A 15,849-nucleotide genomic window follows, 5' to 3' on the forward strand; every position below is an offset into this window, starting at 1 on the left:
CATCTTCAAACCAGCAATGTGATGGCGTTCTGTTTGTCTGCATTATACTGCCACCTATAGGATACTCTTTATAGCATTGGTAACATGTCTGCCAACTTATAGGACAATGGTGCGATATTTTGAATTTTTATCTCAGTTTTGCGGTTTTCATTTGACTCACCTACATAAGAAAAATCTTCACCAGTCACACTGGATGGAACTGTTTAACTTTTCATGATGGTGATTCTCTATCGTGTCAGGTTATATTTGCTCATGTCTGCACTGAAAGAGACCAGAACTGCAACTTACAGAAATAAATATATTAATGAATTCACCAGCCCATTTGACAAGCAGCAAACATATTTTTGCCATGAATAATAAAATATCCAGGGGCAACGATAGCGTAGTTGGTTGAGGGGCTATGCTACAAGTCGGAAGGTCGCGGGTTCAAGTCCCGATTTTTTCAACTGACCTAACCCTTCCAGCCGCACTATGGCCCTGGGGTTTACTCAGCCTCTAACAGAAAAGAGTACCAGGTATTAATGAAATAATTTTCCTGGGGAGTAAAGTGCGGCCAGCACGTAAGGCTGACAACCTTACTGCCATCTTTGAGCTGATCGTCTAGACAATGTGGGACCCTCAATGTCTCGCAACCCTATGGGCCTTCGCGGCCTGGTACAGGGATGCTTTACTTTCTTAATAAAATATCCTCCTTTTGCACCTTTCATTTCCATATCTGGAGCAGCTGTAAAATTAATAACTCATAACCTAACAGTATCAGGTATAATAGCTGTGGCTTAAAATCACCAGTACTCACATGTAACATTCACTGGAACTGTGATGATTAAAGAATCCCTGGATTTTTTGTCCCTATGAACTCACACAAGAACCATCCAAACGATAGAAATTCAGTGTCACTGATGTTTCTACAGAAAGCATAATTAATTACATGATTTGGAGGCCACTGCAGTAAAAAAGGTGATTTCTTCCACTGACTCACTTAGCAGAGAAGTAACATGATCAGAAACATTCGTTCTCCATACAGCAATACAATGAATTCATATACAATTCATATTACAAAGCAAATGTCAAAGTAAGACAGCTCATGAAATGAACACAGACTCTTTCAAACTTGCCTCTACTGCTCATGCATGCCCCAGCTCCCCGTAGAGGAGGCCTAGAGTGACAAAATACATTTTAATGGAAAGAAAACACATAATTTGAGAAAAATAATTCAGTTCAGACCTCAGAAGCATAAACACTTTTACCAGCATATTTCAGCAAAATGGACAGTAACTCACAAAGAAAGTTTGAAGTAGTCCTCTCTTATTTGTTCAAGAGTCCAGCTACAAGCTTACCTGCATGACCATGAGAATATGTGATGGTGGCAAGGAACATATCAACTTAAAATTACTGCATCAATGTTTATTGAGAGCTGGAAAGCTGAACAACAGTTCAGGAGAAAAAGAAGTTGTTAAATGATCACTATATAATCATATGAGTAAAAGTCCATTATCATTCACTTTCTTCCTTGCTCTTTTCTCGGTCTGATCTGCGTGACTTCTTTTTGCGATGACGATGTCCAGGACTCCTGCTATGGCTTTTGTGACGCCGGGAACGCCTTTCTGTGCTACGACTTCGTGACCGATGACGATGAGATCTATAAAAAATAGTTCATACCAAAATCAAAAAGTTATGTTGGGGACTGACTGCACAGGATAGACAATGGGTTCAATAGTATTAATATAAAATCAGTCCTTAAATGATATCCACATGAAAACAGTTATTGTGTTAAGACCCATAAGAATATTATTCCTCTTACTTCTAACTGGCTAAGTAGCTAAGTAACTAACTGACTAACTTCATGGAATTGAGCCCTTCTTGAACAGCTCCCAGTTGCATATCTGCTCAAGAATTTCACAACTTTTTATGGAACCTGAAGTTCATTACTGTGTTCACAAGAGCCCTCCACTGGTCCCTCTCCCAAGTCAAATCAATCCAGTCCATACCACCCTATCCCATCTATGATCCAGTTTTAATATCATGACATGTAGGCCATTTCTAGGAAACAACTCAGTACAAAACATTTCCATGGAGGTGGATTCCTAGAGGCCAACTCAGTACAACAAAAATTTCCATGTAAACGAACATTCAATAAACACTACCATGGATACACACATGCAACAAACATTTTCCATGAATACCACTAGACTATATAAGCAGCCATTCAGATAACAACAAAGCATTCATACATCTGAAGTCATTCACAGCAGAAGACAGAACAGAAGAGAAGACGAGTCACAGTCCAGCCAGGATGGAGTGAGTCTTAGGCAGTCACTGATTGTGGAGCTCCTGTAATTGATTGCAATCAAAAGTGATTGTAAAAGAAGGTGTTAATAAATCCTACTGTCCAATCCAAAACCCATAAAGCCATAACCACATGATAATATTGACATGATGCCTAAAAGCTGGAACAGTCCATTACTACATAACAGCTCGTTACGAAATTAACAGACAATCATGCGGCAACAGACAGACACGGAATAGTCCAGTTGTAGACAATGGCTCACTAAAACACCTATCCATGACAACGTATAGGCATGCAATAATACCCAAACTGTTAGAAGTGGTGATCTCTACTTGGCTCCCCCAAAAGTTATAAAATGAGGACATGAAATGATTAGATTTCAGTTCAGTTCAGTTCATTCGTAGGTACTTCATTTTCATAAGAAAATCCAGAAGGCAGTTCAATAGAGGGGTGTCTGGGTGTGGAGTGTTAACCAGTGGACAACAGAAGCTGAAGAAGTGACCAATTCATTAATCAGAACAAGTCCATCAAAGTGGAAAAAGACCCTCGTAGTCCAGTAAGGGATGGAGCGAGTCTTAAGCAGTCATTGATTGTGAGCTGATATAATTGGTTGTAATTGTGATAGAAGACAGCAATAAATCCAATCCAGAAGCCATTATTAGTAATCATGCAACCCTTCATACATGACAATATTATCCGCCCACCTACATCTTGGTCTGCCCAGTGGTCTCTTCCTTCTGGCTTTCCCACCAAAATCATATATGCATTCCTCTTCTCCCCATTTGCGATACATGCCCTGCCCATCTCATCGTCCCTGACACGGTCATTCAAATTACACTTGGCGAAGAGTACAAGTTATGAAGCTCCTCATTATGTAGTTTTCTAAAACCTCCTATCACCTCATTCCTCTTCAGCACAGATATTCTCCTCAGCACCTTGCTCTCAAACACCCTCACTCTAAGTTCCTCCCTTAATGGCCAAATTTCACACCCATACAAAACCACAGGAAAAATTAATTTGTTCAAATCTTAATTTTTATGTTTTTAGATAGCAGACAAGAAGACAAAAGGTTCTGGACTGAATGGTAGTGAGTATTACCCGAATTCAACCACCTCTTAACTTCCTCCTGAATCAAATTTTGATTTGTTACTGTTTTTTTCCAAATATTTGAACTTTGCCACATTTTCAAATGATCTGTCAATGATCTTTATATTATGATTTTTTCCTGTATTCTGGTGAGAAGACATCAACATACGGGGTTCTATCAGAAAGTTCCCAGACTATGTCAAAAAGAAATGCTGGCTTAACTACTCAATTTTGGCTGCCATCTCCTTCAAAATAGTCTCCTTGGGAACGTATACAGTGATCCCATCATTTTTTCCATGCTTCAGAAGCACAATGGAAGTCATTTTCCTTAATGCTGTTGAGTACTGCTTATGATTCCCTTTGGATGTCAGACACTGTTTCAAAACGTTGTCCCTTTAGTTTCATTTTCAATTTGGGAAACAAAGCAAAATCACAGGGGCCTATGTCCGGCAAGTAGGGAGAATGGGGAACTATAACCATGTTCTTGATAGTCACAAACCCTGTGGTTTTCAGGGACGTGAGGGCGAGGGTGTTGTCATGATGAAGGAGCCAGTTGTGACTGCGCCAAAATTCTGGTCTTTTTCATTTCACATTTTCTCTCAAGTGCCTCAACACACCATGGTATAAAGTCAGAGTTGACCGAAGTGTTAGGAGGAAAAAATTCACAGTGTTTCATGTTTAAAAAACAATGAGCATGAACATGCTCTTTGTTCAACTCTGGACCTGCCACACCTCTTTTTCTCTTGGTGACTGTGGGCTCTTGCACTGCAACAACTGTTGCTTTGTTTCTGGATCATAACTGTAAATACAATTTTCTTGCAGCTCAAGACACATGTTTACACACCACTGCTTTTGATAATTTGTCAAAAGCTGAAGAAAAAACTTCACGGCAAGGCATTTTCAAATTTGCTGTTAAGATCTCTTGGCAAACTCCATAATTGATCCCAACAGTATCTGTGAGCTCATGGATTGTTCAGCGATGGTCTTCGTGAATGAGTTCTCGAAATGTTTCAACATTTTCTGTCATTTTGCTGGTGCTTGGTAGCCCTGAATGTTCATCATCTTCAACTGACACTTGACCGGCCTTGAAACATGAATGCCATTCAAAAACTGCTGTCCAACTTAAAGAATGTTCTCCCATAGCCTCATGAAGCATTACAAGGATGTCAGTAGCAGATTTACCGCGCTTCACACCAAATTTGATGCAGACACATTGCTCGATTTTGCCATCCATCATAGATAAAATGAAACATGAAGTCATAAAAGCACTCATGTAAAAACAATGCATATTCACAGCGCAGTGTCACGTGGCAGACTGATGCAACAGGCTTGCAGAAGTGTGACCCTGGCCTTCCTTCTCATCTTTTCTCACCGTGGCAGTTACAGCAATAACAGTTTGGGAACTTTCTGTGTTTACTTCTAGCCCAGCCTCCTTACTAAATTTCAACTCCAATTCCTGTGTTTTTCTTTATGGTAATTGTGTTATCTCCCAACAGATTTATATCAGCACAGACCCACAGCTGATGTGTCCCTTTTTAATTTCAGTCTTACCTGGTTTTCCTGGACCTTCCTACTGGCATATTCTAAAGAAAAGTCAAAAAGCAGTGGCAATAAATCCATCTCCTTGTTTTAGAAAAATCTGGATAAGAAAATTAACAGACAAATGTTTACCTACACAAACTTTGCTATACAGGGTGTTTCACGACTTTAGGGCATAACTGCAGATGATTTCCTAGGTCTTTGTGATCAAAAAAGTTCATATAAACATATGTCCAATTCTGGACAGTTACTGAGTTATGACCGTTCTTTCATTCCTGTACATGCCCTCGTATGAACCGCATCTGTCAACTGGCAGGTCGCTATTTTTAGCCAGCTACAGACAGAGCATTCTCGTTATCTCGACACTTGAGTATGTCCAGCACGGTTCACAACCGAGTGGCAACCTGTGTTGCGGACGGCGGTGGCATTTTCAAAAATCAGCTTTAAGCCCCAATCAATTCAAATTAAAGCTAATTTCACGAAGTTAACTTTACATTCATGCTTTCACTGTATCATGTATTATGCTGGTTTATTATTTTGTTCTGTTTATTGTCCGTAATCGTTACCTTCTATTCTGAGTTTAAAACAGACATAACTCCGTAACCGTCCAAAATCGGAAACATGTTTATATGAACTTTTTTGATATGTTGGGTTTTTGGACTTTATCCATCATCCTGGTTTTTAAGATAACAAATAAAAACACGACGTTTCAGAAACTGGATCTGTTTCTGTCCTCAGGTGAAGGAAAAACACCTATTCAGTTGGGTCCGTTAGAAAGAGCTAGCCTCAATCACTGGACCTTTCTAACGGACCCAACTGAATAGGTGTTTTTCCTTCACCTGAGGACGGAAACAGATCCAGTTTCCGAAACGCTGTGTTTTTATTTGTTATCTTAAAAACCAGGACGATGGATAAAGTCCAAAAACCCAACATATCAGTGTGTTATACACCATCGTCAGAATCCTATAGTAACTACATGAACTTTTTTGATCACAAAGACCTAGGAAATCACCTCCTGCAGTTATGCCCTAAAGTCGTGAAACACCCTGTATATTTAATTTAAACTCGTTTTAACCGGTCCAATTCTATGGGTACCCCAAACTCTATAAGAATACTGTATACTTCCCCCTAACTAAATCATAGGCTCTCTAAAGTCTATGAATAGCTGATGTACTATCTCATTGTACTCCCAAGTTTTTCACAAGCAGCAGACAGACAAATGAAAAAAAAATCTGATCTGTAATTGATCCATTACTTTGAAACCCATAGTGCTAATACCCAATAATTTAATCTATATATGGACTTATGCTTGAGGGAAGGATATTAGATAAAATTTTGTATGAAGTTGATATCAGTGATATGCCACGATAATTACTACAGTCAGTTTTACTACCCTGCTTACAAAATGGTACAATAATAGGCTCCTTCCACTGATCAGGCATTTCTTCCTTATTCCAAAGAGAATTAATGAGTTTATGGATCTCAACCCGTAATGTTTCACCTCCTACTTCAATGAGTCCTGCCAATAGTTTCTCAAGTTTGCAATAGCCATTTCAACCTCAAAAGGAATAGGATCTGGTACTAACAGCTCATCTATGTGTATTTCTATCTGCTTAATATCACTGATCCTATCTGCATTCAGTAGCTGTGAGTAGTTCTTCCACATATTCAAAATACTGTGGGAATCTGCAAGCAGACACCCATTCCCATCATTCACAAAGTTATTTCTAGACTGCTTCTAAGTTCCTCTATACAGGTCTCTAATGTGATTGTTCTTACTGTTCATTGCAAGCTCATCAATTCTGTCTTTCAGATATTCCCTTATTTTATTCCTAAAATTCCTGCTGGCTTCATGAATTATGCTGTTCAGATTAACCCCATTTGATGCGCTTGGATCCTGTAATCACTGCAACTTGGTGTGTTTCCTTTGATCTAATAATTTTGAGCATCCTTTGTCAAACCATGGCTTATGCTTCTTCAATTCAAAATAACTTAGAATCTATTTAGCTGAAATTTTAATATTCTCTCTAATAGTTTCCCAGTCTCTATTAATATCCGCCTCAGAGCGTAAGTTTCCCAAACCTGTGAACCTATTTGAGATTTCAACATGATAATTCTCCTTACCCTCTTAACTCATTTAATTTCTTGAGATTGAACCTCTCCGTGTGAACTCTTTGCGTTGCTTGGTTACTCATTGCCAGTCTCTTCCTAAATTTAGCCACCACCGGATAGTGGTCAGTATCACAATCTGCTGCCCTGAACAATCGGACATCAAGCATACTTGAATGCCATCTCCTGTGTATGAAAATATGGTCAATTTGGTTGTGGGTCTTTCCATCTGGAGTTGTCCAAGTAAAATTTGGAAAGTTACGATGTGGGAACATTGTATTTTTGACAGTCAGATTTTTGGAAGTGGCAAAGTTTAAAACTCCAATTTCATTATCATTATTAATTTCATGTGAATTCCCATTCCCAATTGTTTGTTTGAAAATGTCTTCCCTACCTACTCTGGCATTAAAATCTCTTAACAAAATTTTCATGTGGTATTTACTGAAAATTTGTTCCATATCTTTGTAGAAGCTGCCTTCAAGTCATCAATTTTATCCTCTGTTGGGGCATGAACATTCTGAACACTGATATCACACCAGCATCCACTATTATGTACAACATTCTATCACTAACAAACTCTACCCTCCTAATTGCTATGATTCTCATATGTACAAAGAACCTGTACATAATTCATAATTCTCATTTCCCTTACCAAATAAAAATGTATACTCACCTGCTGATTCTTTGCCGCCTCTGTCCCATCTGGCTCCCACTAAGTCTAACATACAACCATCACAACACAACATCAATAACACTTGTAAGCAGCTCTAGAAGATACCTTTGCTACATGTTTCGGCCATCAATAAGGCCATTATCAGGCAAATACGTTAAACATTTCGTTATTGAATTGCATGTTAAATATAAGTCACAGTGCTAAACTTCCAATTATACACAATGGTATAAAATGATACGAGTGAATACAAATATACGAGGGGGTACCCAAAAGAAACCGAACTTATTTTTTTTAAACTTATTTATTCAAATTTTAAGCACAAACCTTCAATCCCCTTCAAAGTACTCTCCACTTACACTAATACACTTGTCTAGTCTTTTATTCCATTTTTCAAAACATTGTCTAAATTCATCTTTTGAGATGCTTGACAGCATCCTTCACCTCAGCAACATCAGCAAAACGCTTTCCTTTCATCTCTCTTTTCATTCGAGGAAACAAAAAAAAGTCGCACGGGGCAAGGTAGGGTGAGTATGGAGGGTGAGGAACAGGGGTCATACCATTTTTGGTCAAGAATTGTCGTACAGACAGGGCTGTGTGAGCAGGGGCATTGTCATGATGGAAAAACCAGTCACCCGACTGCTCCAAGTCACTCCCGACACCTCCACAATTTCTTCAATGGTCCGTCGTCGATCTTCCTTGATGATTTCACGAATTTTTTCAACATTTTCATGTGTTCGGGCCGTGGAAGGACGACCAGAACGAGGTTTGTCATCAATTGACATTTCACCATTTTTGAAATGGGAAAACCACTCAAACACTGGAGTTTTCCCCATAGCATCGTCCTTGTACACCGTTTTTAACATTTCAAGAGTTTCTGTTCCACTTTTCCCAAGCAAAAAGCAGAATTTCATCGCCACACAAAAATCAGCCATTGCAAAAACGACGTTCACACAAAACAGTTGTCACTATAAACTCTGCCGAAACTAGTCCTTACCTTCTGAAGCAACGGTAGTCAGCTTATTGACTCAGGAATGTTAGCTCTATGCGCTCACAGCGGCAAAACGCGGTACTACAAAAGCTCTGCTCACAAAAATATTAGTTCTGTTTCTTTTGGGTACCCCATCGTAAATTACAATAAAAGTTAAAATCTTAAATGATCAGTTACACAGTCAAAAGTATAGTTAAAAATTGTATATGTGATGGTACTTGGAAGTTGGTAGTTGCAATCGTAATACATATAATACTTATATGGACGCATTATATACGCAATAGCTGATATGGTGTTCAGAGGCCCGTGGTTACTCGTATGTTGTATGTTATCGCTTAATATTTGATACTATTTGATGGGCAACTCCACTGTGTAAATGTCTGATTTGATGGAGAGATGGATTACAATCTATCTATCCATCAAACTGGACATTTACACAGTGGAGTTGCCCATCAAATAGTATCAAATATTAAGCAATAACATACAGCATAACAACGGGCCTCTGAACACCATATCAGCTATTGAGTATATAATATGTCCATATATTACTATTATTATTATTATTATTATTATTATTATTATTATTAGAGGGGGTGGGTTTCCCATGCACTTAGACCAGTTATTGGTCCATTGTGCGTCATATGTCTGTATAAGTATTACATGTATTACGACTGCAACTACGAACTTCCAAGTACATCGCATATACAATTTTTAACTATACTGTTGACTGTGTAACTGATCATTTAAGATTTTAACTTTTATTGTAATTTATATTTGTATATTCACATGACTCCCCATTGCCCATCCACATCACAGTATTCACTCATATCATTTTATACCATTGTATATACTTGGAAGTTTAGCACTGCAACTTATATTTAACATGCAATTCAATAACGAAATGTTTAATGTATTTGCCTGATGATGGCCTTATCGAAGGCCGAAACATGTAGCAAAGGTATCTTCTAGAGCTGCTTACAAGTGTTTTTGATGTTCTGTTGTGATGGTTTTCAGTAAGAAATAATATATGATACACAACAGGATGCATTCATTGAAAAATACATTTTGATATTTCTTTCAAAAGTGTCATGAGCGAACCTGCCCTATACAGACTTCTGACAATCCATGTACCAAATCTCATGTCCATTTTCCTTAGCGTAGGTTGTTTATCCGAAGAATCCATCCGAGGGCCTTTGTGACATTTTGTAACAAGCTTATAGTTTATGGTGAGGAGTTGTTAGCCCCACGCCCAACCCCCAAGCTGGAAGGCCACCCCTTGTTGGATGTCCGTGACTACTTATTCAATATATTCATAGCTAACCTCTGTATCTGAAGTTCATCTCCTCCATATGTAACCTGAGGTCACACCATGCACTGGTGACAAGGAACCCACCCAACATGGTCCTCTGATTTCTTTGAACATATAACACCCACCTGTCACGATGCCTTTCAGATTTCTCAGGGCGCTCACTCCGATCCTTTGCCCTTTCTCTGGCTTCTTTTTCGGATGCTGCCAACTGATCCTCCTTCAGACCTGGTTCTTCTTTGATAGATAACCCTGGTACCACAACACTTGAAACAGCAGTTCCTGAAGAGGCGCCTGGAGCAGCAACGTCATCAGAGTGTTCTCGGACTGAGCCTCGAGAGCTGAACTCATCTTGAGAATCCTGGTTTGTAGTTTCTGACCCAAGAGTAGCATTACTGTTTGTAGGTGGAGGAATGACTGGTGGTAGGGGTGTCACCAGGGGCCCTGGGGTGATGATTTTCACATCTGCTGATGATACTGGCATAGCTGTTGGCTGCCAGGTCTGAAAAGATTTTTCTCAATTACAATTACATGCATATTTTCCGAACATTTCTCTTTAATGTGACACCCCAAATTAAAATTCTATGCTAAAGAACACCTCAAAGCTCTACTAGTATCTATATGAGCAGATGAAGCTCCCAAGAATTGAGACATTCATTTACATTATGTAGTAACAGTGCACAACTACTTTGAAGACTCAGTTGGTATAGTGACATGCTATGGGGTAGATCGGGATTTGATTCATGGCAGTGTCAAAGAGATTTTTCTCTTCTCAAAATCATTAAGATCAGTGCTGGGGCCTATTCAGTCTCCAGGAAGAACTTCTTTCCACATGGATAAAGTAGCTGGGGAGTGAAGCTGACAACTCTACTCCAGCTAGTGCCAAGGCTAAAAATATGTGGATCCATATGTCTACTCCCCCATACATATTCATGGTGTGGTGCTTAATTAATTAGTGAAGTGAAGGGACACATTTACTTTGAAGACACAAAGCCAACTCAAGTATATGAATCTTCAAAGTTGAATGTGTACATTTTGAAATACTTCCTTACTGTGAAAGTCACAGTATATTCATAAAAGAAATGTCACATAATTTCTGTAGGCCCTTGCTCAAGCAAGTTTCTTTCAGTATTAATCTGATGAGCTCATCTGACTGAACATAACAGAATCCCTTTAATAGATATTCAGTTCATCCTGTTCTCTCTGAAATGTTGCCCCCACTAATTCTGAAAAAGACAAAATAGTTGTATCAATATTTGTTTTATTAGCTGTTGAAGATAATGCTACATGTTTTAACCCTTTCCTGGGTCATCTTCAGGCGTACAAGAATACTGGTGCTAGTACTAGCACTGGCTGAAATATGTAGTGTTACCACCAACAGCCATTAAAACAAATGTTGATACAGTAGTACCTACTTTGTCTTTTTTAGAATTATTGTTGTGTAGACTGTCCCACTACATATCTTTATAGTTTTCTTCCCTTTCAAACATTTGAGAAAATATAGTATTTTTTTAATTGGAATTATTTTCTTTGACATTCTAAAACAGTGATACTATTTCCATTTGCAAACAGATGCGTCTCAATAGCACGATCATTAACCATTTTACTACCAACCCTGAGTATACTCTTGGTTGGTTAGGTCTGTAAACTTGAAAACATTGATTTTCAATTCATTCAAATATCCCCTTTAAACTACCCCCAAATACACGTGTGAATGCCTATACACTAGCAACTCAAAATAATACTTATTTGCAAATGTAGATTTTATTCCAATGAAAACATGGATTGCTCCCCCAGCCTTCAGCGCTGCTCAGCAAGGAACTGGGAGCATGGGAACAATACATAAAGTAAAAAAATTGCAGGCAGAAATAGTGATAGTAACATTTTACAAACAGAATTTAAACTAGCTTGGGGACTTGTCAGTGCAGATAATAGAAACATAAATCTAAAAGGTGGGGGTTATTAATATTCTAATGAGTACTCACAGGGTCGTTCCACTGACAGTCCTGCGTAGGTTCATATGAATGATAATAAGGGTCAGCCTCGGATGCATAAAACTCAGATCCATAGGAGTCTATATGTGGAGGGAAGGTGGGTGGGATAACACCATGTGGAGGAGGTGGTAATTCAAATTGAGGGATACCTGAAGTTGGAGGGGGCACAGACATATCAGGGAAAGCTGGCTTCCGACTGTACTCACGACGATCTGCAGTCATCACCTAGAAGAATCCAGCAAAAAGAGGTCTTCGTTAAACTATTTTATCACCATCTACATCGTTCTTAAGTGTCAGACTGGAAATTCCCATTTATATGAATCAACCATTCATATGGCTGTCACCTGAATGACATTCTCTTTGGGTGGTGTTCCCTTCTCCAAATTCCGCCTTGAAGCCAATCCTCCACCACCTATGACATCAATAGTACCTCCCATTTTTCGCCCTGGAGGAGGTCCTGCCTTCTTAGGTCCCATAAAACCAGAGTACTTGGAGTTGTCATTAGTAATTGCAACAGGGATAGTCCCTCTTCCAGCAGTCTGACCTCCAATCTGAGCAAGACCCACACCAGATTCGTGGATACGAATTCGTTTCTGCCTCTCACAATAGGCTCGCCATGTCTCTTCATTGAAGCCATAATTGAAGTAATCTAGAGTTTTAGAAATTAAAGACATATTTTATCTCACTACCAGTATGAAGAAAAAATAGTATTTAAGCACACAACATATAAATACAGTACGCAGTTTTCTGGTTCTCTTAACCTGTTATGTCAGCTCCAGGTTTCCTCCATGGTTTGTCTTCAAGTGAATCCAAATTGAATTCATGTGCAGGAACCCCATTGATCGTTCCAACAGCTTCAAATTCTTCAATTGAAAATTTCCCTGGTTGCTAAAAATAAAACATAATACATTTACAAGAAGTTCTGGGGAGAACTAACATCTACTTTCCTTTCACTGTAATCTGAGTATCTGATACAACAAGCAGAAAGAAAACTTTACTATGGTATGTAATAAGGTCAATAAAACAATATAACCTGGGAGGCTGCAGTGTTGGTATTACTAACAGGAGTGATCTATGATGAGTCGTTGTTTACTTTCCATGCAGTACAGACAATTCTTCGTAAGATGAGGCACTGACTACACAATTAATTAATTTGCAACATCATGGGCCTCCTATACATTCTTATATAAATGAAATATCGAACTTCCAATTGGTCCATAGAAACGTATGGAAAGTAAAAAATCAACAACCGATTCGATGTTGTATAACATTAATTAAGTTTTATCTTGTTTCATACAGTAACTTTCAGTTTTTTATATAATCTGACTTCGTGTATTTTTACACAAAGTATTTTAACATTGCATCCAATCTATTGTACAGTAGGTCAATGGTGTATGTTTGTTGATGTGTTTGCCTGATGATGGCTGTTAGTGGCTGAAACATGTAACGAAGCCCTGATTTTTCTATTTGTTATGTTTTGACGGTCTATAAAGGAGTTGTATATGATGTACACTATTGAGATAGCCTCAAGATGGCATGTACTAAGTTTCATGACAATTTATTTGGGCATTCACGGAATATTAAGGTTATTATCTCAACAATCTGAAAGACTGCAGTGTTGGTGTTACTAACAGGAACAATTAATGATGTATGCCATTAAGATGAACTCAGACAGCATGACACATACATACAAATTTCATGACAATCAGTTCAGGAATCTGAGTAATATTAAGGGTATTACCTCAACAACTTGAGAGGCTATAATGTTGGTACTACTGATATGAGGGACTTCTTAAGTATGCCACTGAGATGGAAACAGGTGCCATGACATACATACTAAGTGCATGATGATCAGTTCTGACATTTGAATAGTATTAATGGTATTACCTCAACAGCTTGAGAGGCCATAGTGTTGGTATTGCTCATGAGAGCGATGGCCTCAGGTGACATGATATATGCACACTAAGTTCCATGAACATTGCCACAGGCCTTTAATCAGTATTAAGGTTCTGTCTCAAAAATTTGATAGGCTGTGATGCTGATAATACACACCACATTTCATAAATATTGGTTTAGCCATTCAAAAGTTAATAGGGAGGGGGGGATACATGTACAGAAACACACAGACAGCAAGGTGACATCATAAGCATACTTCTATTTTTACAAAATAAAGAAATTTGGCTAAAAACTGTCAGTTTGTGTAACGAATGCTTCATAATGTCCCTAAGCATTACCCCCTTCAGTGATTCAAAATTAACTTTGTCTTCCCTACCCCACAACCTATGTTAAACCTGCATCCTGAAAGCCAAGACAAGTTATTCTACATGGTGCTTTCTGCTGAGAAAGGTAAGAACTCAAAGCAAAAGCTGTCACACCTCCCATAAAAATAACTGTATCCAGAGAACACTGTATACTGCCAAGCCAAAAATTTTTCTGGGACATACCAAGTAGGGACAAAGAAACCACAAATATTTCCTGGGAATACCATTTGAAGGGCTAAGGTACTGTGATATGTTGCGCAACGAAGGACCCCTACCTCCCCAGTGGCACGTGGTGGTAACTTAGCGCTCACGTAATAGGCGAGTCATCACCCCGCCACTCTCCCGCGGTGACGTCACGAGCGGAGCCAAAGTGAGCCGAGCGGAGCCGAAGTTAGCCGAGCCCCCGCAACCTGGTAGCTATGCAATGCGAGTCAACAGCGGTGACGTAACAGGATGACGTGGCACTCATTACGCAACAGGCAAGCACTGCGGCTATATAAGTGAGCTGCAGAGCGGCTGCGAGTTAGTTGTAACATAACAGTCGCCGAGTGAGTTGTACTGTGGCCATCACCCAGCTCAGTTCCGAGCTAGTTCGAGCAAGCCTACGAGCGAGTGTGTTATCAACAGTTCTCCAGTCAGCCGACTATAGTTGGAGTATAGCAGCCGTCGTGGAAAGAAGAACCGGACATGTGTGTGAGTGTGTAATTGGGAGTGTGTGATACAGTGATACATAGCTCCCCTACTGTAAAACGTGTAGACCACTGAAGACAGAGTGAGCTGATTTGCGCATAGGGTTATAAAGTGTGAAACCCAGCAACAGTGGTAACAGATTATTGCGATTAGGGTTATAAAGTGTGAAACCCCGCAACTGTGTAATAATTAATTGTAGCCGTTACTTGTAGATCGTTAAATAAACTAATTAACGATCTCTACGGCGTATTCAGTAACGAAACACGTTACAGTATTTTAACTGCATTCAGAGTTAAAGTAGTCTCTGACAGGCAATTAATTCAGGCCTGGGATAAATTGAAGCTCATAAAGTAGCAGCTTGTGATGTATCCCAGATTATAACAAACATGTCTCACAACAAATGATGTAACATTCTAGCAAAACAACTGTAAAAGTGCTTGTAGATTACAATACAACCACTCTCTGAAATGCATAAATGTACATGACATGAACTAACAACTTGCCTTCAATTTCTCAACCCCAATGGCTGATGTTAACAGTCCTCCACGTTTGATATTAAGGCTTGTATATGTGGGGCTTGTTTTAATATCTCCAATAACAACCTGTACATCATCATCACTGTCCTCATCATCTTCATCATCATCTTCATCATCACCATCACCATTTTCATTAGCTGAAAAGTATAAATACAATTAATCTACTGTATATGACATCTTGCTTGGAAAAATGGCAGAAATAGGAATACGAGGGGTTGCACAAAATTGGTTTCAATCATATTTAGAAAACAGGGAACAAACAGTGGAAATTACCTATAGACATAAAGAAACTAATGAAATTACTAATTGTTTATCGCAAAAGAAACCAATAAGATATGGTGTTCCACAGGGTTCTGTTCTTGGACCAATGTTATTTTTGA

The 15,849-nt window shown here is 38.9% G+C and overlaps 1 protein-coding gene across 1 annotated transcript in view; it reads right to left on the reverse strand.

The window, feature by feature from the left end:
- Positions 1-1,388: 1,388 nt before the first annotated feature.
- Positions 1,389-15,849, reverse strand: part of LOC111862959 (pre-mRNA 3'-end-processing factor FIP1) — a 17,537-nt gene continuing 3,076 nt past the window's right edge. Inside the window, exons 3-8 of the mRNA XM_023848847.2 lie at positions 15,437-15,606; positions 12,744-12,870; positions 12,327-12,631; positions 11,974-12,207; positions 10,117-10,490; positions 1,389-1,639 (exon numbers count right to left, since the gene is read on the reverse strand). Of these exons, the coding sequence (XP_023704615.1) occupies positions 1,495-1,639; positions 10,117-10,490; positions 11,974-12,207; positions 12,327-12,631; positions 12,744-12,870; positions 15,437-15,606 (1,355 nt within the window). The 3' untranslated portion in view covers positions 1,389-1,494. The remainder of the gene's footprint in view (positions 1,640-10,116; positions 10,491-11,973; positions 12,208-12,326; positions 12,632-12,743; positions 12,871-15,436; positions 15,607-15,849) is intronic.

The sequence above is a fragment of the Cryptotermes secundus genome, unplaced genomic scaffold (genome assembly GCF_002891405.2).
Source record: "Cryptotermes secundus unplaced genomic scaffold, Csec_1.0 scaffold856, whole genome shotgun sequence".
In the NCBI taxonomy this organism is placed as follows: domain Eukaryota; kingdom Metazoa; phylum Arthropoda; class Insecta; order Blattodea; family Kalotermitidae; genus Cryptotermes; species Cryptotermes secundus.